This window comes from Oncorhynchus kisutch, linkage group LG10, assembly GCF_002021735.2.
Source record: "Oncorhynchus kisutch isolate 150728-3 linkage group LG10, Okis_V2, whole genome shotgun sequence".
NCBI classification, from domain to species: Eukaryota; Metazoa; Chordata; class Actinopteri; order Salmoniformes; family Salmonidae; genus Oncorhynchus; species Oncorhynchus kisutch.
The window spans coordinates 1,435,333-1,463,138 of NC_034183.2; the positions used below are offsets into that span (position 1 = coordinate 1,435,333).

The window sequence follows — 27,806 nt, forward strand, 5'->3', positions numbered from 1 at the left end:
TTTCCCAAGGTGGGCTCACTAGTCTGTCACTGTTATTTTGTTATTTCCCCAACGTGGGCTCACTAGTCTGTCACTGTAATTTAGTTATTTCCCAACGTGGGCTCACTAGTCTCTCACTGTTATTTAGTTATTTCCCAACGTGGGCTCACTAGTCTGTTACTGTTATTTAGTTATTTCCCCAAGGTGGGCTCACTAGTCTGGCACTGTTATTTAGTTATTTCCCCAAGGTGGGCTCACTAGTCTGGCACTGTTATTTTGTTATTTCCCAACGTGGGCTCACGAGTCTGTCACTGTTATTTAGTTATTTCCCAACGTGGGCTCACTAGTCTGGAACTGTTATTTTGTTATTTCCCACTGTGGGCTCACTAGTCTGTCACTGTTATTTCGTTATTTCCCAAGGTGGGCTCACTAGTCTGGCACTGTTACTTTGTTATTTCCCAAGGTGGGCTCACTAGTCTGTCACTGTTATTTTGTTATTTCCCAACGTGGGCTCACTAGCCTGGCACTGTTATTTTATTATTTCCCAAGGTGGGCTCACTACTCTGTCACTGTTATTTTGTTATTTCCCACTGTGGGCTCACTAGTCTGTCACTGTTATTTTGTTATTTCCCAACGTGGGCTCACTAGTCTGGCACTGTTATTTTATTATTTCCCAAGGTGGGCTCACTAGTCTGGCACTGTTATTTTGTTATTTCCCAACGTGGGCTCACTAGTCTGGCACTGTTACTTTGTTATTTCCCAACGTGGGCTCACTAGTCTGGCACTGTTATTTTGTTATTTCCCACTGTTGGCTCACTAGTCTGTCACTGTTATTTTGTTATTTCCCAACGTGGGCTCACTAGTCTGGCACTGTTATTTTGTTATTTCCCAAGGTGGGCTCACTAGTCTGTCACTGTTATTTCCCCAAGGTGGGCCCAATATTCTGTCACTGTTATTTCCCAAGGATGGCCCACTAGTCTGGCACTGTTATTTAGTTATTTCCCAAGGTGGGCTCACTAGTCTGTCACTGTTATTCTGATATTTCCCCAACTTGGGCTCACTAGTCTGTCACTGTTATTTTGTTATTTCCCAACGTGGGCTCACTAGTCTGTCACTGTTATTTCCCAACGTGGGCTCACTAGTCTGGCACTGTTACTTAGTTATTTCCCAAGGTGGGCCCACTAGTCTGGCACTGTTATTTAGTTATTTCCCAACGTGGGCTCACTAGTCTGTCACTGTTATTTAGTTATTTCCAAACGTGGGCTCACTAGTCTGTCATTGTTATTTAGTTATTTCCCAACGTGGGCTCACTAGTCTGTCACTGTTATTTAGTTATTTCCCCAAGGTGGGCTCACTAGTCTGGCACTGTTATTTTGTTATTTCCCCAAGGTGGGCTCACTAGTCTGGCACTGTTATTTAGTTATTTCCCAACGTGGGCTCACTAGTCTGGCACTGTTATTTTGTTATTTCCCACTGTGGGCTCACTAGTCTGTCACTGTTATTTTGTTATTTCCCAACGTGGGCTCACTAGTCTGGCACTGTTATTTTGTTATTTCCCAAGGTGGGCTCACTAGTCTGTCACTGTTATTTCCCCAAGGTGGGCCCAATAGTCTGTCACTGTTATTTCCCAAGGATGGCCCACTAGTCTGGCACTGTTATTTAGTCATTTCCCAAGGTGGGCTCACTAGTCTGTCACTGTTATTCTGATATTTCCCCAACTTGGGCTCACTAGTCTGTCACTGTTATTTTGTTATTTCCCAACGTGGGCTCACTAGTCTGTCACTGTTATTTCCCAACGTGGGCTCACTAGTCTGGCACTGTTATTTTGTTATTTCCCAAGGTGGGCTCACTAGTCTGTCACTGTTAGTTTGTTATTTCCCAACGTGGGCTCACTAGTCTGGCACTGTTATTTAGTTATTTCCCAAGGTGGGCTCACTAGTCTGGCACTGTTATTTTGTTATTTCCCACTGTGGGCTCACTTGCTCAAAGGGAGAGAAAATGAATTGTTTGCAAAGGCCAGAAAATGTTTCATGTCACTCCATATGAAAATGCTGTGTCTGAAACCTGATACTTCAAGTCAGCTCTTCTTGGAAAGTGGTGGCACAGATCAGACAGATGGGGCTTTGTGGCGTCATAAGGCACAGGACTCTACGGCATTCACACAGCACTTTGGACAACACAATGTCAACATCATATTGGGGACTTAACATCTAAGTCAAAATAACTACAGCATGTCTTTGCTCTTGCCCTTTGCCACGGCCCCAAACTACAGGATGAGTTGTTGTCCTGTACCTGAGCAGGCGTTTAACCTGAGCAGGAGTTTTACCTGAGCAGGACTTTTACCTGAGCAGGTGTTTAACCTGAGCAGGCGTTTAACCTGAGCAGGCGTTTCACCTGAGCAGGACTTTTACCTGAGCAGGTGTTTCACCTGAGCAGTAGTTGTACCTGAGCAGGTGTTTTACCTGAGCAGTAGTTGTACATGAGCAGGACTTTTACCTGAGCAGGTGTTTTACCTGAGCAGTAGTTGTACCTGAGCAGGTCGTTTACCTGAGCAGGTGTTTTACCTGAGCAATAGTTGTACCTGAGCAGGACTTTTACCTGAGCAGGTGTTTTACCTGAGCAGTAGTTGTACCTGAGCAGGACTTTTACCTGAGCAGGTGTTTTACCTGAGCAGTAGTTGTACCTGTGCAGGACTTTTACCTGAGCAGGTGTTTTACCTGAGCAGTAGTTGTACCTGAGCAGGACTTTTACCTGAGCAGGTGTTTTACCTGAGCAGTAGTTGTACCTGTGCAGGACTTTTACCTGAGCAGGTGTTTTACCTGAGCAGTAGTTGTACCTGAGCAGGACTTTTATCTGAGCAGTAGTTGTACCTGTGCAGGACTTTTACCTGAGCAGGTGTTTTACCTGGGCAGGAGTTGTACCTGAGCAGGTGTTTTATCTGAGCAGTAGTTGTACATGAGCAGGACTTTTACCTGAGCAGGTGTTTTACCTGAGCAGTAGTTGTACCTGAGCAGGTCGTTTACCTGAGCAGGTGTTTTACCTGAGCAATAGTTGTACCTGAGCAGGACTTTTACCTGAGCAGGTGTTTTACCTGAGCAGTAGTTGTACCTGAGCAGGACTTTTACCTGAGCAGGTGTTTTACCTGAGCAGTAGTTGTACCTGTGCAGGACTTTTACCTGAGCAGGTGTTTTACCTGAGCAGTAGTTGTACCTGAGCAGGACTTTTACCTGAGCAGGTGTTTTACCTGAGCAGTAGTTGTACCTGTGCAGGACTTTTACCTGAGCAGGTGTTTTACCTGAGCAGTAGTTGTACCTGAGCAGGACTTTTATCTGAGCAGTAGTTGTACCTGTGCAGGACTTTTACCTGAGCAGGTGTTTTACCTGGGCAGGAGTTGTACCTGAGCAGGTGTTTTATCTGAGCAGGTGTGAGGTCAGGTACATAATGTGTCAGCAGGTGTTTTACCTAAGCAGATGTGAGCAGCCTGGAAGCTGGTGAATCCCATCCAGCAGACCAGGGCAGGACGAGATGGTCTGATACTCCTCTGGCAGTTATATACATTATAGATGTCTCCTCTATACAGCCCCTTTAGGTTAGACCTGTAAAACAGTTATAGGAGGGTTATAACAGCTCTACACACACAAACGCACACACGCGCACACGCGCACACACGCTCACACACGCGCACACACGCACACACACACGCGCACACACGCACACACACACACACACACACACACAGCAGGGCTAAATGAATGTGCGACTTTGGAACATTAAATTACCTTCATGCAATTCGATTTAAAATCCCATTACTTTTAATATGTCATTATCTCTAGCATACTGGCCTAATTGTCATTTCTTATCGTAATAGCTCTTTCTGTATCTGTGTGACTGCAATAACTAGACGGACTCATTCTCCTAATCAAACCATTACAATATGTCGAATGTGTTCATTGTGTAAAAGACAGACATAGGACAGTGGGTGACAAGAGGAAGAGAGGAGTGTGGAGACGTGGTGATGTGGTAATCTGGTCTCAGACATGGGGCTGAGAACGAGAGAGAGAGAGAGAGAGGGCGAGAGAGAGAGAGAGAGAGAGAGAGAGAGAGAGAGAGGGAGAGAGAGAGAGAGATAGAGAGAGAGGGAGAGAGAGAGATTGAGACAGAGAGAGTGAGACAGAGAGAGAGCGAGAGAGCCAGAGAGAGAGAGAGAGTTATAGAGAGACAGAGAGAGAGACAGAGAGAGAGAGAGAGAGAGAGTTAGAGAGAGAGAGAGAGAGACAGAGAGACAGAGAGACAGAGAGAGAGAGAGAGAGAGAGAGAGAGAGAGAGAGAGAGAGAGACAGAGAGAGAGACAGAGAGAGTGAGACAGAGAGAGTGAGACAGAGAGAGAGAGAGACAGAGAGAGAGAGAGAGAGAGAAGGAGAGAGAGAGAGAGAGAGAGAGGGATATATAGAAGGAAACAGAGGAGTGGTGTGTGTGTAGGGCTCATGCTCACCGGTGCAGGACCATGGACCTCATGAGCATGACCAGGTTCACTGAGCAGGACAGGGTCATCGCAGAGAGGTAGCACACTGCCAACACACACAGGACATGTTACCACAGAGGTCAAATACATTTCCCAGGACAGGTTCACATTAAAACAACACATCCATCACTTTCTGACATCTGCTGATTCGAACACGATCCTATGTAAAACATCATGATACAGTTCAGCAGTTCCACATGTAGTAGACCACTGTCCTAACTCACCTTCTACACACCACATGTAGTAGACCACTGTCCTAACTCACCTTCTACACACCACATGTAGTAGACCACTGTCCTAACTCACCTTCTACACACCACATGTAGTAGACCACTGTCCTAACTCACCTTCTACACACCACATGTAGTAGACCACTGTCCTAACTCACCTTCTACACACCACATGTAGTAGACCACTATCCTAACTCACCTTCTACACACCATATGTAGTAGACCACTATCCTAACTCACCTTCTACACACCACATGTAGTAGACCACTATCCTAACTCACCTTCTACACACCACATGTAGTAGACCACTATCCGGACCACTTCGGCCCTGTCCTCTGATAATATGATGTTGAAACCGGCCAGTAGGAAGGCGATGTCTTCGTTGATGCCTTGACGGACAATCTGGAGCGTCGGCACCACGCTGACCACAAACACCAAAGCCATCTGGGTAACAGGAAGTACAGTGAATGCAGGAAATACAAAACAGAGCTGCTACACTATCACCATGTTGTTGATATTACAGGAGGTTGGACTAATAGATTAGTACCTGTACAGTACCAATCATAATAATCTAATAGACTACTAGATTAGTACCTATCATAATAATCTGATAGACTACTAGATTAGTACCTATCTTAATCATCTGATAGACTACTAGATTAGTACCTATCATAATAATCTGATAGACTACTAGATTAGTACCTATCATAATAATCTGATAGACTACTAGATTAGTACCTATCTTAATCATCTGATAGACTACTAGATTAGTACCTATCATAATAATCTGATAGACTACTAGATTAGTACCTATCATAATAATCTGATAGACTACTAGATTAGTACCTGTACAGTACCAATCATAATAATCTGATAGACTACTAGATTAGTACCTATCTTAATCATCTGATAGACTACTAGATTAGTACCTATCATAATAATCTGATAGACTACTAGATTAGTACCTATCATAATAATCTGATAGACTACTAGATTAGTACCTGTACAGTACCAATCATAATAATCTGATAGACTACTAGATTAGTACCTATCATAATAATCTGATAGACTACTAGATTAGTACCTATCTTAATCATCTGATAGACTACTAGATTAGTACCTATCTTAATCATCTGATAGACTACTAGATTAGTACCTTTCATAATCATCTGATAGACTACTAGATTAGTACCTATCATAATAATCTGATAGACTACTAGATTAGTACCTATCATAATAATCTGATAGACTACTAAATTAGGTTAGACTAATACAATACTACTAAATTGATTCAGTTTAAAATAATCAAATCCTAACAAAATGATGTAAGTTTGTAATAAAATGATGTAGGTTAGACTAGTAAAATGATGTAGGTTAGACAAAAAAATGTATGTAGGTTAGTAATACAATGATGTAGGTTAGAGTTATAAAATGATATAGATTAGAGTTATAATGTGATGTAGGTTAGACTAATACAATGATGTAGGTTAGAGTTATAAAATGATATAGATTAGAGTTATAATGTGATGTAGGTTAGACTAATACAATGACTAATACAATGATGTAGATTAGATTTATAATATGATGTAGATTAGAGTTATAAAAAAGGTTAGGCTAATACATGATGTAGGTTAGGCTAATACATGATGTAGGTTAGGCTAATACATGATGTAGGTTAGGCTAATACATGATGTAGGTTAGGCTAATACATGATGTAGGTTAGGCTAATACATGATGTAGGTTAGGGTAATAAATTATATAGGTTAGACTAATATAATTATGTAGTTTAGAGTTATAACATTATGTAGATTAGACTAACAATATTATATAGGTTAGAGTTATAAAATTATGTTGGTTAGACTAATACAATGACGTAGGTTAGACTAATGCAATGATGTAGGTTAGACTAATACAATGATATAGGTTAGAGTTATATATTGATGTATATTGATGTAGGTTAGACTAATACAATGATGTAGGTTAGACTAATACAATGATGTAGGTTAGACAAAAACATTGATGTAGGTTAGTAAAACAATGATGTAGATTAGAGTAATAAAATGATGTAGATTAGAGTTATAAAATGATGTAGGTTAGACTAATACAATGATGGAAGTTAGACTAGTAAAATGATGTAGGTTAGACTAGTAAAATGATGTAGGTTAGACCAAAAAAATTGATGTAGGTTAGTAATACAATGATGTAGGTTAGAGTTATAAAATGATATAGATTAGAGTTATAATGTGATGTAGGTTAGACTAATACAATGACTAATACAATGATGTAGATTAGATTTATAATATGATATAGATTAGAGTTATAAAATTATGTAGGTTAGGGTAATAAATTATATAGGTTAGACTAATAGAATTATGTAGGTTAGAGTTATAACATTATGTAGATTAGACGAACAATATTATATAGGTTAGAGTTATAAAATGATGTAGGTTAGACTAATACAATGACGTAGGTTAGACTAATTCAATGACGTAGGTTAGACTAATTCAATGATGTAGGTTAGACTAATACAATGATGTAGGTTAGAGTTATATATTGATATAGGTTAGACTAATACAATGATGTAGGTTAGTAATACAATGATGTAGGTTAGAGTAATAAAATGATGTAGCTTAGAGTTATAATATGATGTAGGTTTTACTGCCTTCGCGGAGCCCCACCGGGCCTTCACAACTGGACTGCCGACGTTATCTACCCGAAGGAGTTATTCGGCCGGCTCCTCCGTCGCGACGTTACCTGAACGCCCATCTGCGGCCTGCTAACCGTTAGCTGTCTTACCGGCTGCTATCTGAATAGACAATCGGACAATTTTTTTATTATTATTTTTTTTTAATTATTTTTTAAATTATTATTATTATATTTTCTTCTTGGGCCTCTATAACTATATCTATTGTTTTTATTTTTGTTGTTGTTGTGTGATTTGGATTAATCCCCTCTACCACACGGAACCCCACTAATCTACTGACGGAACGTAAGGGGTGGCTAACAGACCTCCATCCTATGCTAGCTTGCTACCGATGCCCTGGCTAGCTGTCTAAATCACCAACCAACCTCTCCACTCACCGGACCCTTTTGATCACTCGACTAAGCATGCCTATCCTTAATGTCAATATGTCTTGTCCATTTCTGTTCTGGTTAGTGTTTATTGGCTTATTTCACTGTAGAGCCTCTAGTCCTGCTCACTATACCTTATCCAACCTATTAGTTCCACCACCCACACATGCAATGACATCTCCTGGTTTCAACGATGTTTCTAGAGACAATATCTCTCTCTTCATCACTCAATACCTAGGTTTACCTCCACTGTATTCACATCCTGCCATACATTTGTCTGTACATTATACCTTGATGCTATTTTATCGCCCCCAGAAACCTCCTTTTACTCTATGTTCCAGACGTTCTAGACGACCAATTCTCATAGCTTTTAGCCGTACCCTTATTCTACTCCTCCTATGTTCCTCTGGCGATGTAGAGGTGAATCCAGGCCCTGCAGTGCCTAGCTCCACTCCTATTCCCCAGGCGCTCTCTTTTGACGACTTCTGTAACCGTAATAGCCTTGGTTTCATGCATGTTAACATTAGAAGCCTCCTCCCTAAGTTTGTTCTATTCACTGCTTTAGCACACTCTGCCAACCCGGATGTTCTAGCTGTGTCTGAATCCTGGCTTAGGAAGACCACCAAAAATTCTGAAGTTTTAATTCCAAACTACAACATTTTCAGACAAGATAGAACTGCCAAAGGGGGCGGTGTTGCAATCTACTGCAAAGATAGCCTGCAGAGTTCTGTCCTACTATCCAGGTCTGTACCCAAACAATTTGAACTTCTACTTTTAAAAATCCACCTCTCTAAAAACAAGTCTCTCACCGTTGCCGCCTGCTATAGACCACCCTCTGCCCCCAGCTGTGCTCTGGACACCATATGTGAACTGATTGCCCCCCATCTATCTTCAGAGTTCGTGCTGCTAGGCGACCTAAACTGGAACATGCTTAACACCCCAGCCATCCTACAATCTAAACTTGATGCCCTCAATCTCACACAAATAATCAATGAACCTACCAGGTACCTCCCCAAAACCTTAAACACGGGCACCCTCATAGATATCATCCTAACCAACTTCCCCTCTAAATACACCTCTGCTGTCTTCAACCAAGATCTCAGCGATCACTGCCTCATTGCCTGCATCCGTAATGGGTCAGCGGTCAAACGACCTCCACTCATCACTGTAAAACGCTCCCTGAAACACTTCTGCGAGCAGGCCTTTCTAATCGACCTGGCCGGGGTATCCTGGAAGGATATTGATCTCATCCCGTCAGTAGAGGATGCCTGGATATTTTTTTAAAATGCCTTCCTAACCATCTTAAATAAACATGCCCCATTCAAGAAATTTAGAACCAGGAACAGATATAGCCCTTGGTTCTCCCCAGACCTGACTGCCCTTAACCAACACAAAAACATCCTATGGCGTTCTGCATTAGCATCGAACAGCCCCCGTGATATGCAGCTGTTCAGGGAAGCTAGAAATCATTATACACAGGCAGTTAGAAAAGCCAAGGCTAGCTTTTTCAAGCAGAAATTTGCTTCCTGCAACACTAACTCAAAAAAGTTCTGGGACACTGTAAAGTCCATGGAGAATAAGAACACCTCCTCCCAGCTGCCCACTGCACTGAAGATAGGAAACACTGTCACCACTGATAAATCCACCATAATTGAGAATTTCAATAAGCATTTTTCTACGGCTGGCCATGCTTTCCACCTGGCTACTCCTACCCCGGACAACAGCACTGCACCCCCAACAGCAACTCGCCCAAGCCTTCCCCATTTCTCCTTCTCCCAAATCCATTCAGCTGATGTTCTGAAAGAGCTGCAAAATCTGGACCCCTACAAATCAGCCGGGCTAGACAATCTGGACCCTTTCTTTCTAAAATTATCTGCCGAAATTGTTGCCACCCCTATTACTAGCCTGTTCAACCTCTCTTTCGTGTCGTCTGAGATTCCCAAAGATTGGAAAGCAGCTGCGGTCATCCCCCTCTTCAAAGGGGGGGACACTCTTGACCCAAACTGCTACAGACCTATATCTATCCTACCGTGCCTTTCTAAGGTCTTCGAAAGCCAAGTCAACAAACAGATTACCGACCATTTCGAATCTCACCATACCTTCTCTGCTATGCAATCTGGTTTCAGAGCTGGTCATGGGTGCACCTCAGCCACGCTCAAGGTCCTAAACGATATCTTAACCGCCATCGATAAGAAACATTACTGTGCAGCCGTATTCATTGATCTGGCCAAGGCTTTCGACTCTGTCAATCACCATATCCTCATCGGCAGACTCGACAGCCTTGGTTTCTCAAATGATTGCCTCGCCTGGTTCACCAACTACTTCTCTGATAGAGTTCAGTGTGTCAAGTCGGAGGGTCTGCTGTCCGGACCTCTGGCAGTCTCTATGGGGGTGCCACAGGGTTCAATTCTTGGACCGACTCTCTTCTCTGTATACATCAATGAGGTCGCTCTTGCTGCTGGTGAGTCCCTGATCCACCTCTACGCAGACGACACCATTCTGTATACTTCCGGCCCTTCTTTGGACACTGTGTTAACAACCCTCCAGGCAAGCTTCAATGCCATACAACTCTCCTTCCGTGGCCTCCAATTGCTCTTAAATACAAGTAAAACTAAATGCATGCTCTTCAACCGATCGCTACCTGCACCTACCCGCCTGTCCAACATCACTACTCTGGACGGCTCTGACTTAGAATACGTGGACAACTACAAATACTTAGGTGTCTGGTTAGACTGTAAACTCTCCTTCCAGACCCATATCAAACATCTCCAATCCAAAGTTAAATCTAGAATTGGCTTCCTATTTCGCAACAAAGCATCCTTCACTCATGCTGCCAAACATACCCTTGTAAAACTGACCATCCTACCAATCCTCGACTTTGGCGATGTCATTTACAAAATAGCCTTCAATACCCTACTCAACAAATTGGATGCAGTCTATCACAGTGCAATCCGTTTTATCACCAAAGCCCCATATACTACCCACCATTGCGACCTGTACGCTCTCGTTGGCTGGCCCTCGCTTCATACTCGTCGCCAAACCCACTGGCTCCATGTCATCTACAAGACCCTGCTAGGTAAAGTCCCCCCTTATCTCAGCTCGCTGGTCACCATAGCATCTCCCACCTGTAGCACACGCTCCAGCAGGTATATCTCTCTAGTCACCCCCAAGACCAATTCTTTCTTTGGCCGCCTCTCCTTCCAGTTCTCTGCTGCCAATGACTGGAACGAACTACAAAAATCTCTGAAACTGGAAACACTTATCTCCCTCACTAGCTTTAAGCACCAACTGTCAGAGCAGCTCACAGATTACTGCACCTGTACATAGCCCACCTAAAATTTAGCCCAAACAACTACCTCTTTCCCAACTGTATTTAATTTTTATTTATTTATTTATTTTGCTCCTTTGCACCCCATTATTTTTTTATTTCTACTTTGCACATTCTTCCATTGCAAAACTACCATTCCAGTATTTTACTTGCTATATTGTATTTACTTTGCCATCATGGCCTTTTTTTGCCTTTACCTCCCTTCTCACCTCATTTGCTCACATTGTATATAGACTTGTTTATACTGCATTATTGACTGTATGTTTGTTTTTACTCCATGTGTAACTCTGTGTCGTTTTATCTGTCGAACTGCTTTGCTTTATCTTGGCCAGGTCGCAATTGTAAATGAGAACTTGTTCTCAACTTGCCTACCTGGTTAAATAAAGGTAAAATAAAAAATAAAAAAAATAAATAAATAAAGACTAAACCAATTATGTAGATTAGACTTATAATATGATGTAGCTTAGAGTTATAAAATTATGTAGGTTAGACTAATATTTTTTTTCATATATATATATATATTTTTTTTTTGTAAATTTGACCTGTATTTCACCAGGCAAGTCAGTTAAGAACAAATTCTTATTTTCAATGACAGCCTAGGAACAGTGGGTTAACTGCCTGTTCAGGGGCAGAACGACAGACTTGTACCTTGTCAGCTCGGGGGTTTGAACTTGCAACCTTCCGGTTACTAGTCCAACGCTCTAACCACTAGGCTACCCTGACGCCCCAATAGTAATACAATGATGTAGATTAGAGTAATAAAATGATGTAGATTAGAGTTATAATATGATGTAGATTAGAGTTATACAATGATGTAGGTTAGGCTAATACATGATGTAGGTTAGGGTAATAAATTATATAGGTTAGACTAATACAATGATGTAGGTTAGTTTTATACAATGATGTAGCTCAGACTAATGCAATGATGTAGGTTAGTTGTACACAATGATGTAGCCCAGACTAATGCAATGATGTAGGTTAGACTCATACAATGACGTAGGTTAGACTAATACAATGATGTAGGCTAGACTAATAAAAGGATGTAGGTTAGACTAATACAATGATGTAGGTTAGACTAATACAATGACGTAGGTTAGACTAATACAATGACGTAGGCTAGACTAATACAATGACGTAGCCTAGACTATTACAATGATGGAGGTTAGACTAATACAATGACGTAGCCTAGACTATTACAATGATGGAGGTTAGACTAATACAATGATGGAGGCTAGACTAATACAATGACGTAGCCTAGACTATTACAATGATGTAGGTTAGACTAATACAATGACGTAGGCTAGACTAATACAATGATGTAGGCTAGACTAATACAATGACGTAGGTTAGACTAATACAATGACGTAGGCTAGACTAATACAATGATGTAGGCTAGACTAATACAATGACGTAGGTTAGACTAATACAATGATGTAGGCTAGACTAATACAATGACGTAGGTTAGACTAATACAATGATGTAGTTTAGACTAATACAATGACGTAGGTTAGACTATTACAATGAGGTAGGTTAGACTAATACAATGATGTAGTTTAGACTAATACAATGACGTAGGTTAGACTAATACAATGAGGTAGGTTAGACTAATACAATGATGTAGTTTAGAATAATACAATGATGTAGTTTAGACTAATACAATGACGTAGGTTAGACTAATACAATGATGTAGTTTAGACTAATACAATGACGTAGGTTAGACTAATACAATGACGTAGGTTAGACTAATACAATGAGGTAGGTTAGACTATTACAATGACGTAGGTTAGAATAATACAATGATGTAGTTTAGACTAATACAATGACGTAGGTTAGACTAATACAATGATGTAGGCTAGACTAATACAATGACGTAGGTTAGACTAATACAATGACGTAGGTTAGAATAATACAATGATGTAGTTTAGACTAATACAATGATGTAGGCTAGACTAATACAATGACGTAGGTTAGACTAATACAATGATGTAGGTTAGACTAATAAAATGATGTAGGTTAGACTAATACAATGATGTAGTTTAGACTAATACAATGACGTAGGTTAGACTAATACAATGATGTAGTTTAGACTAATACAATGATGTAGGTTAGACTAATACAATGATGTAGTTTAGACTAATACAATGACGTAGGTTAGGGTAACACATTAGTACCTGGTAAAGAGCGGTAAATGACACTACTCCAGATATCGCCAGCTTCAGGGGAAACCGGAAAACTGTTGGTGAAAAGAAAGGAAAAACATCTGCAGGATTTAGACAGTAAATGTAGGCTGCTAATACATTATATACAGATGTAGTTATAGTATATATATTTATATAGGTACCTTCCTCTGGTATGTAGATGTAGGACTTCACAGCATCAGTTATCCTCTCCACCAGTGTGGGCTTCTCTGTGCTTGTACTGAGGGAAGAGACAGACAGGTTACTTACACTGAGCGTACAAAACATTCATTAAGAACACCTTCCTGATATTGAGTTGAACAGCCTCAATTAGTACTGGACATGGACTGTACAAGGTGTCCAAAGCGTTCCACAGGGATGCTGGCCTCATGTTGACTCTACAAGGTGTCCAAAGCGTTCCACAGGGATGCTGGCCTCATGTTGACTCTACAAGTTGTCCAAAGCGTTCCACAGGGATGCTGGCCTCATGTTGACTCTACAAGGTGTCCAAAGCGTTCCACTGGGATGCTGGCCTCATGTTGACTCTACAAGGTGTCCAAAGCGTTCCACAGGGATGCTGGCCTCATGTTGACTCTACAAGGTGTCCAAAGCGTTCCACTGGGATGCTGGCCTCATGTTGACTCTACAAGGTGTCCAAAGCGTTCCACACGGATGCTGGCCTTATGTTGACTCTACAAGGTGTCCAAAGCGTTCCACAGGGATGCTGGCCTCATGTTGACTCTACAAGGTGTCCAAAGCGTTCCACAGGGATGCTGGCCTCATGTTGACTCTACAAGGTGCCCAAAGCGTTCCACAGGGATGCTGGCCTCATGTTGACTCTACAAGGTGTCCAAAGCGTTCCACAGGGATGCTGGCCTCATGTTGACTCTACAAGGTGTCATACGCGTTCCACAGGGATGCTGGCCCATGTTGACTCTAATGCTTCCCCACAGTTGTGTCAAGTTGGCTGGATGTCCTTTGGATGGTGGACCATTCCTGATACACACAGGAAACTGTTGAGTGTAAAAAACCCAGCAGCTTTGCAGATCTTGACCCAAACTTGTGCACCTGGCACCTACTACCATACTCCATTCAAAGGCACTTAAATATTTTGTCTTGGCCAATCATCCTTTGAAAATTATAAATACACAATCCATGTCTCAATTGTCTCAAGGCTTAAAAATCCTTCTTTAACCCGTCTCCTCCCATTCATCTACACTGATTGAAGTGGGTTTAACAGGTGACATCAATAAGGGATCATAGCTTTCACCTGGATTCACCTGCAGGGTTTCCCTCTGTCCCCGTGACCCCTAAGGGGTGAACGTTTGGGTTTTGGACCGCTGATTAAAATTAATGTTTTGTATACAGTTTGTACACAGTGTATATGAGTCATTGGTTGCGTTTACAGCTGATCTGATTGGACAAGGACCAATTTGTGAAAAAAATATTCAAATTGGGAAAGACAGAGTGAGAGTCGAAACACCTGGTCCAGGACAAGTGAACAGGCAGGGTTCGAAAGCCACAGGCAGAACAGCAGAAACTGGATCAGCAGCACGACCAGGTGGACTGGGGACGGGGACAGCCAGGAGTCATCAGGTCAGGTGGTTTGCAATACTAGTGTTTAATATGATTTTTGAATGACAACCTCATCTCTGTACACCACACAATTATCTGTAAGGTCCAGTGGTGTAAAATACTTAAGTAAAACTTTCAAGTAGTCTTTTTGGGGTATCTGTACTTTACTTTACTATTCATATTTTTTTAACAACTTTTACTTTACTAAAGAACATAATGTAATTTTTATTCTATACATTTTCCCTGACACCCAAAAGTACTCCTTACATTTTGAATGCTTAAACAGGACAGAAAAATTGTCAAATTCACACACTTATCAGGAGAACATCCCTGGTCATCTACTGCCTCTGATCTGGCGGACTCACTAAACAGAGAACATCCCTGGTCATCTCTACTGCCTCTGATCTGGCAGACTCACTAAACAGAGAACATCCCTGGTCATCCCTATTGCCTCTGATCTGGTGGACTCAGTAAACAGAGAACATCCCTGGTCATCCCTACTGCATCTGATCTGGAGGACTCACTAAACAGAGAACATCCCTGGTCATCCCTACTGCCTCTGATCTGGCGGACTCACTAAACAGAGAACATCCCTGGTCATCCCTACTGCCTCTGATCTGGCAGACTCACTAGTTTATAAATTATGTCTGAGTGTTTGTGTGTGCCCCTGGATATCCATAAAACTATTTTATAAACCGTTTGCTTAACATAAGAAATGTGAAAAGTACTGTTACTTTTGATGCTTAATTCAAAACTGAAAACTTTGACTTTGACTTAAGTAGTATTTACCTGTTTAACTTTCATTTTTACTTGAGTCATTTTCTATTGAAGTATCTTTACTTTTACTCAAGTATGACAATTGAGGGCTTTTTCCACCACTGGTGAGGTCCCTCTGTCGAGCAATGAATTTCAAACACAGATTCAACCACAGAGGTTGTCCAATGCCTCGTAAAAAGAATGGTACCTATTAGTAGATGGGTAAAAAAAGAAAAGCTGACATTGAATATCCCTTTGAGCATGGTGAAGTTTATAATTTACACTATGGATGGTGTATCAATACACCCAGTCACTACAAAGATATAGGTGTCCTTTCTAACTCAGTTGCCAGAGAGGAGGGAAACTGCTCAGGGATTTCACCATGAGGCCAATCATGACTTTAAAACAGTTCCAGTGTAATGGCTGAGGTAGGAGAAAACTGATGGATCGACAACATTGTAGTTACTCCACAATACTAACCTCATTGACAGACTGAAAAGAGGGAAGCCTGTTCAGAATAAAAACATTGCAAAACATGCATGCTATGTGCCATCAGGCCTTAAAGTAATACTGCAAAAAATGTGGCAAAGCAATTCAGTTTTTGTCCTGAATACAAAGTGTTATGTTTGGGGCAAATCCAATAAAAGACATTACTCAGTACAACTTTCCTTTTTTCAAGCATAGTGGTGGCTGCATCATGTTGTGGGTATGATTGTAATCGTTAAGGACTGTGGAGTTTTTCAGGATAAAAAACAAACAGAATTGAGCTAAGCACAGGCAAAATCCTAGACGAAAACCTGGTTCAGTCGGCTTACCAACAGACATTTGGATATGAATAAACCTTTCAGCAGGACAATACCCTTAAACACAAGGTCAAATTACCCAGAAAGACTCACAGCTGTAATCACTGCCAAGGGTGCATCTACAAAGTTTTGACCCAGGGGTGTGAATACTTATGAAAATTAGACATTTCTGTATTTAATTTCCAATTAATGTGCAAAAATGTTTAAAAAAAGATGTTTCACTTTGTCATTATGGGGTATTGAGTGTATATTGTTGAAAATACAAATATTAAATCCATTTTGAATTCAGGGTGTAACAAAAAAATAATGTAGAATAAGTCAAGGGGTGTGAATACTTTCTGAAAGCACTGTACTGATTGTGTTTTTCAATGCTTTTTAGATCAAAGACAATAATGTAACATGCTCTGTGTATGGATTATATCATGACCCATGTCCATACAGGACACATATTGTTCCTATGTAACTGCCACATAATCTTCCTACTGTATGATCATATCTCCCTGTGTGGTCACTTCCTGGTAAAGCCCAATAGGTTTCCAGCCAATAGGAAATACGGTATCTCCTGTGAGTCACAATGAGGCCAACAGAAAAACTATTCAACAACCTTTACACTCCTCCTTTCCACTTTCCTTTCCTCTCCCCCTCCTGCTCTCTTATCCTCCTCTCTTCCTCTCCTCCTCCTGTCCTCCTATCCTCATCTCCTCCTGTCCTCTTATCCTCATCTCCTTCTGTCCTCTTTCCCCCTCTCCTCCTCTCCTCCTCTCCTCCTGTCTTCCTGTCCTCCTGTCCTCTTATCCTCGTATCCTCCTCTCCTCCTGTCCTCTTTCCCCCTCTCCTCCTCTCCTCCTCTCCTCCTCTCCTCCTCTCCTCCTCTCCTCCTCTCCTCCTCTCCTCCTGTCCTCTTATCCTCCTCTTCTCCTGTCCTCTTATCCTCCTTTCCTCCTGTTCTCCTCTCCTCCTGTCCTCTTATCCTCCTCTCCTCTCCTGTCCTCTTATTCTCCTCTCATCCTGTCCTCTTATCCTCCTCTCTTCCTGTCCTTATCCTCCTGTCCTCCTGTCCTCTTATCCTCCTGTCCCCCATGTCCTCTTATTCTCCTCTCCTCCTGTCCTCTTATCCTCCTGTCCTCTTATCCTCCTGTCCTCTTATCCTCCTGTCCTCCTGTCCTCTTATCCTCCTCTCCTCCTGTCCTCTTATCCTCCTCTCCTCCTGTCCTCTTATCCTCCTGTCCTCCTGTCCTCTTATCCTCCTCTCCTCCTGTCCTCTTATCCTCCTCTCCTCCTGTCCTCTTTTCCTCCTCTCCTCCTGTCCTCTTTTCCTCCTCTCCTTCTCCTTCTCCTGTCCTCTTTTCCTCCTCTCCTTCTCCTTCTCCTGTTCTCTTTTCCTCCTCTCCTTCTCCTGTCCTCTTTTCCTTTTCTCATTGCATGTTTTGCAATATTTTTTATTCTGTACAGGCTTCCTTCTTTTCAGTCTGTCAATTAGGTAAGTGGATCAACAACATTCAAAGTGGGACTTTTCCTTTATGTGGAGATGTTTCAGTTGAGAATGTTTTGAGAATGCTCAGCGGAATGACTCTGGAAAGAACTCTATATTCTTGAATGCTCCATGGAATGGCTCTGGAAAGAACGCTCTATTTTAGAATGCTCCACGGAATGACTCTGGAAAGAACTCTCTATTCTAGAATGCTCCATGGAATGACTCTGGAAAGAACTCTCTATTCTAGAATGCTCCAAGGAATGACTCTGGAAAGAACTCTATTCTAGAATTCTCCATGGAATGACTCTGGAAAGGACTCTCTATTCTAGAATGCTCCATGGAATGACTTATGAAAGAACTCTCTATTCTAGAATGCTCCATGGAATGACTTATGAAAGAACTCTCTATTCTAGAATGCTCCATGGAATGACTTATGAAAGAATTCTCTATTCTAGAATGCTCCATGGAATGACTCTGGAAAGAACTCTATTCTAGAATGCTCCATGGAATGACTCTCGAAAGAACTCTCTATTCTAGAATGCTCCAAGGAATGACTCTGGAAAGAATTCTCTATTCTAGAATGCTCCATGGAATGACTCTGGAAATAACTCTCTATTATAGAATGCTCCAAGGAATGACTCTGGAAAGAACTCTCTCTTCTAGAATGCTCCATGGAATGACTCTGGAAAGAACTCTCTATTCTAGAATGCTCCATGGAATGACTCTGGAAAAAAACGCTCTATTTCAGAATGCTCTGTGGAATGACCCTGGAAAGAACTCTCTATTCTAGAATGCTCCATGGAATGACTCTGGAAAGAACTCTCTATTCTAGAATGCTCCATGGAATGACTCTGGAAAAAAACGCTCTATTTCAGAATGCTCTGTGGAATGACTCTGGAAAGAACTCTCTATTCTAGAATGCTCCAAGGAATGACTCTGGAAAGAACTCTCTATTCTAGAATGCTCCAAGGAATGACTCTGGAAATAACTCTCTCTTCTAGAATGCTCAAAGGAATTACTCTGGAATTGTTTTAATAATTTTTTTCCTTTATTTAACTCGGCAAGTCAGTTAAGAACAAATTCTTATTTTCAATGATGGCCTAGGAACAGTGGGTTAACTGCCTGTTCAGGGGCAGAATGACAGATTTGTACCTTGTCATCTCGGGGGTTTGAACTTGCAGCCTTCCGGTTACTAGTCCAACGCTCTAACCACTAGGCTACGCTGCCGCCCCAAATAACTCTCTATTCTAGAATGCTCCATGGAAAGACTCTGGAAAGAACGCTCTATTTCAGAATGCTCCGTGGAATGACTCTGGAATGAACTGTACTCTAGAATGCTCCATGGAATGACTCTGGAAAGAAATCTCTATTCTAGAATGCTCCATGGAATGACTCAGGAAAGAACTCTCTATTCTAGAATGCTCCATGGAATGACTCTGGAAAGAATTCTCTATTCTAGAATGCTCCATGGAATGACTCAGGAAAGAACTCTCTATTCTAGAATGCTCCATGGAATGACTCTGGAAAGAACTCTCTATTCTAGAATGCTCCATGGAATGACTCAGGAAAGAACTCTCTATTCTAGAATGCTCCATGGAATGACTCAGGAAAGAACTCACTATTCTAGAATGCTCCATGGAATGACTCTGGAAAGAACTCTCTATTCTAGAATGCTCCATGGAATGACTCTGGAAAGAACGCTCTATTCTAGAACATGTATGTGCATGGTGTCTGGCCAAGATGGGTTACTATAATGGATATTCATGTTATGTGCATTGTGTCTGGCTATTCTGAGCTACATTGGAAAAAGGACTATCTGATATTAAAAGCAAATCAGCTCGAATAATGTTCCTCTTTCTAAACTGGGATGGAGGGTGAAACCCCTGCTTGTTCCAACAAGTAATTTGCATGCTATTTATGAAGGTGATTTTCCTGCCAGTTACTGAAGGCATTCCTAATCCTTACCCTGTCTGTTGGCAGCAGTGGCTAGCTTCCTGGCCAGGAACACTCTGCTTCAAGAGATGTCATAGCTCATTGCATATCAGAAGGATGTTTGAGACAGGGGTGGATTTGCCAAAACAGTCCATGTGGGAACAAAGCAATGATTCTGACCTGGTTTTGGAAGGCTTCTTCTTCTTTAGTATATTCTTGACGTAGTCATTGTAGTAGCTGCTGCTCAGGTCCTGTAGTAATAAAACACAGGATGTGAGGAAAATGTGACAGTTTGAAACATGTCTGTATTCATTTTGCTACTGTAAATCTTATCAGGGTTGGAGTCAATTCTACGACCGCAAGGCCAGTCTGAATCTGTTCGGGCTATCAGCTGTCACGACCTCAAGGCCAGGCTGAATCTGTTCGGCCTATCAGCTGTCACGACCTCAAGGCCAGTCTGAATCTGTTCGGCCTATCAGCTGTCACGACCTCAAGGCCAGTCTGAATCTGTTTGGCCAATCAGCTGTCACGACCGGAAGGCCAGTCTGAGATGATCACCATAATGAACAGCAGCATTGTTACTACCTCTGTGGGAACAACAACTACATAACACAACAACCTGTCATTCATAACCTGATCAGTGGCATAACCTAAACCAATTACCTATGATCAGGACTGTGTTCCAAAGCACACCCTGTTCTCCATATGGGGGAATCTACAGATTACTGCGATCAGGACTGTGTTCCAAAGGGCACCCTGTTCTCCATATGGGGGAATCTACAGATTAGTGCGATCAGGACTGTCTTCCAAAGCACACCCTGTTCTCCATATGGGGGAATCTACAGATTACTACGATCAGGACTGTCTTCCAAAGGGCACCCTGTTCTCCATATGGGGGGAATCTACAGATTACTGCGATCAGGACTGTCTTCCCAAAGGGCACCCTGTTGTCCATATGGGGGAATCTACAGATTACTACGATCAGGACTGTGTTCCAAAGCACACCCTGTTCTCCATATGGGGGAATCTACAGATTACTACGATCAGGACTGTCTTCCAAAGGGCACCCTGTTCTCCATATGGGGGAATCTACAGATTACTACGATCAGGACTGTGTTCCAAAGCACACCCTGTTCTCCATATGGGGGAATCTACAGATTACTACGATCAGGACTGTGTTCCAAAGGGCACCCTGTTCTCCATATGGGGGAATCTACAGATTACTACGATCAGGACTGTGTTCCAAAGCACACCCTGTTGTCCATATGGGGGAATCTACAGATTACTACGATCAGGACTGTGTTCCAAAGGGCACCCTGTTGTCCATATGGGGGAATCTACAGATTACTACGATCAGGACTGTGTTCCAAAGGGCACCCTGTTGTCCATATGGGGGAATCTACAGATTACTATGATCAGGACTGTGTTCCAAAGGGCACCCTGTTCTCCATATGGGGGAATCTACAGATTACTACGATCAGGACTGTGTTCCAAAGGGCACCCTGTTCTCCACATGGGGGAATCTACAGATTACTACGATCAGGACTGTGTTCCAAAGGGCACCCTGTTCTCCATATGGGGGAATCTACAGATTACTACGATCAGGACTGTGTTCCAAAGCACACCCTGTTCTCCATATGGGGGAATCTACAGATTACTACGATCAGGACTGTGTTCCAAAGGGCACCCTGTTCTCCATATGGGGGAATCTACAGATTACTGCGATCAGGACTGTGTTCCAAAGGGCACCCTGTTCTCCATATGGGGGAATCTACAGATTACTACGATCAGGACTGTGTTCCAAAGGGCACCCTGTTCTCCATATGGGGGAATCTACAGATTACTACGATCAGGACTGTGTTCCAAAGCACACCCTGTTCTCCATATGGGGGAATATACAGATTACTGCGATCAGGACTGTGTTCCAAAGGGCACCCTGTTCTCCATATGGGGGAATCTACAGATTACTACGATCAGGACTGTGTTCCAAAGGGCACCCTGTTCTCCATATGGGGGAATCTACAGATTACTACGATCAGGACTGTGTTCCAAAGGGCACCCTGTTCTCCATATGGGGGAATCTACAGATTACTACGATCAGGACTGTCTTCCCAAAGGGCACCCTGTTCTCCACATGGGGGAATCTACAGAAGAGGTGCCCCCTCCCAAAAACAAACAGTTATGCTCCCAAATGTGGGATATATTTTTACATCATGTTATATGTATATAATAGACAGTCATTATTATTATTATTATTATTATTATTATTATTATATTTATATAATAGACAGTCATTATTATTATTATTATATTTATATAATAGACAGTCATTATTATTATTATTATATTTATATAATAGACAGTCATTATTATTATTATTATATTTATATAATAGACAGTCATTATTATTATTATTATATTTATATAATAGACAGTCATTATTATTATTATTATATTTATATAATAGACAGTCATTATTATTATTATTATATTTATAGAATAGACAGTCATTATTATTATTATTATATTTATATAATAGACAGTCATTATTATTATTATTATATTTATATAATAGACAGTCATTATTATTATTATTATATTTATATAATAGACAGTCATTATTATTATTATTATATTTATATAATAGACAGTCATTATTATTATTATTATATTTATAGACATTTATAGACATTTTTCTATTTATTTATCCTTTATTTGACTCGGCAAGTCAGTTAAGAACAAATTCTTATTTACAATGACGGCCTACTGGGTCACAGTGGGTTACCTGCCTTGTTCAGGGGCAGAACAACAGATTTGTACCACTAGGCTACCTGCCGGTCCCAAATTTATATCAGAAGAACATTTTCAGTTGTTTTATTATTACATAGACAGATACTGATCTAATTTGTAGATTATTTTCAATCATCTTTAAAAAAAAATGTTGTCCACATTTTGACGTCACAACCTCTCCCACATGGCCAACATGTTGAATAGACATTTAGTAGAAAATGAGTGAGCAAGTTGATACATCTTCATGTATTTTTAAGAAGTGTCACTACCGAACATCTAATATATATATATGAAAATGTAAAGTAAAGTTTTGGGACTAAAATATATTTTTGCTGGGATGTACATCTGTCTAAATGAAAGCTAGCCAGCCTGATGTTATCTATGGGGATTTTTTAAAGTTCAAAATAATTCTACATTCTCAACTGAAATCATTGACACCGTAGTGATATTAAAAGAGCTTTGATGTAGTCATTGTGTGCTATGATGATGGGACACTAAACCTCTGACTACTTTAATATACTTTTAAGTGAATTTTTCCTAATAGTTTATTCCTATGTTCCCAGACACCATACCTACAGAAACCAGACAAAGGCATTAGGAAACAAAAGCTATTTCATTATTATTTACGTAAGCAGATTGGACGAACATAAGTCAAATATCTAGAACTGACATCATTTATTCATTTTGAAGGTGTTAGTTGTGTTTTAGTTGTGCTTGATAAACATGAATACATTTATTCATTTTGAAGGTGTTAGTTGTGTTTTAGTTGTGCTTGATAAACATGAATACATTTATTCATTTTGAAGGTTTTAGTTGTGTTTTAGTTGTGCTTGATAAACATGAATACATTTATTCATTTTGAAGGTTTTAGTTGTGTTTTAGTTGTGTTTGATAAACATGAATACATTTATTCATTTTGAAGGTGTTAGTTGTGTTTTAGTTGTGTTTTAGTTGTGCTTGATAAACATGAATACATTTATTCATTTTGAAGGTGTTAGTTGTGTTTTAGTTGTGCTTGATAAACATGAATACATTTATTCATTTTGAAGGTGTTAGTTGTGTTTTAGTTGTGCTTGATAAACATGAATACATTTATTCATTTTGAAGGTGTTAGTTGTGTTTTAGTTGTGCTTGATAAACATGAATACATTTATTCATTTTGAAGGTGTTAGTTGTGTTTTAGTTGTGCTTGATAAACATGAATACATTTATTCATTTTGAAGGTGTTAGTTGTGTTTTAGTTGTGCTTGATAAACATGAATACATTTATTCATTTTGAAGGTGTTAGTTGTGTTTTAGTTGTGCTTGATAAACATGAATACATTTATTCATTTTGAAGGTGTTAGTTGTGTTTTAGTTGTGCTTGATAAACATGAATACATTTATTCATTTTGAAGGTGTTAGTTGTGTTTTAGTTGTGCTTGATAAACATGAATACATTTATTCATTTTGAAGGTGTTAGTTGTGTTTTAGTTGTGCTTGATAAACATGAATACATTTATTCATTTTGAAGGTGTTAGTTGTGTTTTAGTTGTGCTTGATAAACATGAATACATTTATTCATTTTGAAGGTGTTAGTTGTGTTTTAGTTGTGCTTGATAAACATGAATACATTTATTCATTTTGAAGGTGTTAGTTGTGTTTTAGTTGTGCTTGATAAACATGAATACATTTATTCATTTTGAAGGTGTTAGTTGTGTTTTAGTTGTGCTTGATAAACATGAATACATTTATTCATTTTGAAGGTGTTAGTTGTGTTTTAGTTGTGCTTGATAAACATGAATACATTTATTCATTTTGAAGGTGTTAGTTGTGTTTTAGTTGTGCTTGATAAACATGAATACATTTATTCATTTTGAAGGTGTTAGTTGTGTTTTAGTTGTGCTTGATAAACATGAATACATTTATTCATTTTGAAGGTGTTAGTTGTGTTTTAGTTGTGCTTGATAAACATGAATACATTTATTCATTTTGAAGGTGTTAGTTGTGTTTTAGTTGTGCTTGATAAACATGAATACATTTATTCATTTTGAAGGTGTTAGTTGTGTTTTAGTTGTGTTTGATAAACATGAATACATTTATTCATTTTGAAGGTGTTAGTTGTGTTTGATAAACATGAATACATTTATTCATTTTGAAGGTTTTAGTTGTGTTTGATAAACATGAATACATTTATTCATTTTGAAGGTTTTAGTTGTGTTTGATAAACATGAATACATTTATTCATTTTGAAGGTGTTAGTTGTGTTTGATAAACATGAATACATTTATTCATTTTGAAGGTTTTAGTTGTGTTTGATAAACATGAATACATTTATTCATTTTGAAGGTGTTAGTTGTGTTTGATAAACATGAATACATTTATTCAATCTGAAGGTGTTAGTTGTGTTTTAGTTGTGCTTGATAAACATGAATACATTTATTCATTTTGAAGGTGTTAGTTGTGTTTTAGTTGTGCTTGATAAACATGAATACATTTATTCATTTTGAAGGTGTTAGTTGTGTTTTAGTTGTGCTTGATAAACATGAATACATTTATTCAATCTGAAGGTGTTAGTTGTGTTTTAGTTGTGCTTGATAAACATGAATACATTTATTCATTTTGAAGGTGTTAGTTGTGTTTTAGTTGTGCTTGATAAACATGAATACATTTATTCATTTTGAAGGTGTTAGTTGTGTTTTAGTTGTGCTTGATAAACATGAATACATTTATTCAATCTGAAGGTGTTAGTTGTGTTTTAGTTGTGCTTGATAAACATGAATACATTTATTCATTTTGAAGGTGTTAGTTGTGTTTTAGTTGTGCTTGATAAACATGAATACATTTATTCAATCTGAAGGTGTTAGTTGTGTTTTAGTTGTGCTTGATAAACATGAATACATTTATTCATTTTGAAGGTGTTAGTTGTGTTTTAGTTGTGCTTGATAAACATGAATACATTTATTCAATCTGACGTAATTATAAAAAAATAAAATAATAATAATAAATAAAATAGGATACAATTTGCCCCCTAATCCTCTGGTCTACCTGTGTGGATACCTAATCCTCTGGTCTACCTGTGTGGATACCTAATCCTCTGGTCTACCTGTGTGGATACCTAATCCTCTGGTCTACCTGTGTGGATACCTAATCCTCTGGTCTACCTGTGTAAATACCTAATCCTCTGGTCTACCTGTGTGGATACCTAATCCTCTGGTCTACCTGTGTGGATACCTAATCCTCTGGTCTACCTGTGTAGATACCTAATCCTCTGGTCTACCTGTGTAGATACCTAATCCTCTGGTCTACCTGTGTAGATACCTAATCCTCTGGTCTACCTGTGTGGATACCTAATCCTCTGGTCTACCTGTGTGGATACCTAATCCTCTGGTCTACCTGTGTAGATACCTAATCCTCTGGTCTACCTGTGTGGATACCTAATCCTCTGGTCTACCTGTGTAGATACCTAATCCTCTGGTCTCCCTGTGTAGATACCTAATCCTCTGGTCTACCTGTGTGGATACCTAATCCTCTGGTCTACCTGTGTAAATACCTAATCCTCTGGTCTACCTGTGTAGATACCTAATCCTCTGGTCTACCTGTGTGGATACCTAATCCTCTGGTCTACCTGTGTGGATACCTAATCCTCTGGTCTACCTGTGTAAATACCTAATCCTCTGGTCTACCTGTGTAGATACCTAATCCTCTGGTCTACCTGTGTGGATAGCTAATCCTCTGGTCTACCTGTGTGGATACCTAATCCTCTGGTCTACCTGTGTGGATACCTAATCCTCTGGTCTACCTGTGTAGATACCTAATCCTCTGGTCTACCTGTGTGGATACCTAATCCTCTGGTCTACCTGTGTGGATACCTAATCCTCTGGTCTACCTGTGTGGATACCTAATCCTCTGGTCTACCTGTGTAGATACCTAATCCTCTGGTCTACCTGTGTAGATACCTAATCCTCTGGTCTACCTTTGTGGATACCTAATCCTCTGGTCTACCTGTGTAAATACCTAATCCTCTGGTCTACCTGTGTAGATACCTAATCCTCTGGTCTACCTGTGTGGATACCTAATCCTCTGGTCTACCTGTGTGGATACCTAATCCTCTGGTCTACCTGTGTGGATACCTAATCCTCTGGTCTACCTGTGTAGATACCTAATCCTCTGGTCTACCTGTGTGGATACCTAATCCTCTGGTCTACCTGTGTGGATACCTAATCCTCTGGTCTACCTGTGTGGATACCTAATCCTCTGGTCTACCTGTGTGGATACCTAATCCTCTGGTCTACCTGTGTGGATACCTAATCCTCTGGTCTACCTGTGTGGATACCTAATCCTCTGGTCTACCTGTGTGGATACCTAATCTGCTGCTAACTAACCTCCTCAAGAGGTTTTCATTTCACTAATGGATGAAGGGATAGGAAGGTGGTACGGAGGAATCAGACCATATAGGCAACATGTTGAGTGAACAGGGCAGAGTGAACAGGGCAGAATCACAGTAACTACTCACATTGATGAACACCCCCCCCCTCCCCACACACACACACACAGACACACAGACACACACACACACACACACACACACACACACACACACACACACACACACACACACACACACACACACACACACACACACACACACACACACACACACACACACACACACACACACACACACACACACACACACACACAGGCCTGTTCTCAGCACACTCACCTCGCCAGCAGTAGTTTTCTCTGTCCCCTTCAGGCCCTTGAACAGCAGCAGAGGATACTGGAAACTGAGGAAGGCCAGGCAACATACCTGGGGCAGACTGGCCAACAGGGAGTAGTACTTATAGATCTGCAACAGAGACAGAAATATGACTTATAGATCTGTAACAGAGACAGAAATATGACTTATAGATCTGTTACACAGACGATAGAATGACTTATAGATCTGTAACACAGACAGAAATATGACTTATAGATCTGTAACACAGACAGAAATATGACTTATAGATCTGTAACACAGACAGAAATATGACTTATAGATCTGTAACACAGATGGAAGAATGACTTATAGATCTGTAACACAAACAGAAATATGACTTATAGATCTGTTACACAGACAGAAATATGACTTATAGATCTGTAACAGAGACGGAAATATGACTTATAGATCTGTAACAGAGACGGAA

At 40.3% G+C, this 27,806-nt stretch overlaps 1 protein-coding gene across 2 annotated transcripts in view; it reads right to left on the reverse strand.

The window, feature by feature from the left end:
- stra6 (signaling receptor and transporter of retinol STRA6) overlaps positions 1 to 27,806 on the reverse strand; it is a 230,943-nt gene that overhangs the window by 130,839 nt on the left and 72,298 nt on the right. For both annotated transcript variants that reach the window (XM_031832874.1, XM_031832875.1), the window contains 7 exons: positions 27,344 to 27,469; positions 20,029 to 20,099; positions 13,473 to 13,549; positions 13,303 to 13,364; positions 5,013 to 5,175; positions 4,472 to 4,547; positions 3,442 to 3,575 (listed from right to left, as the gene is read on the reverse strand). In XM_031832874.1, coding sequence (XP_031688734.1) covers positions 3,442 to 3,575; positions 4,472 to 4,547; positions 5,013 to 5,175; positions 13,303 to 13,364; positions 13,473 to 13,549; positions 20,029 to 20,099; positions 27,344 to 27,469 — 709 coding nt within the window. The remainder of the gene's footprint in view (positions 1 to 3,441; positions 3,576 to 4,471; positions 4,548 to 5,012; positions 5,176 to 13,302; positions 13,365 to 13,472; positions 13,550 to 20,028; positions 20,100 to 27,343; positions 27,470 to 27,806) is intronic.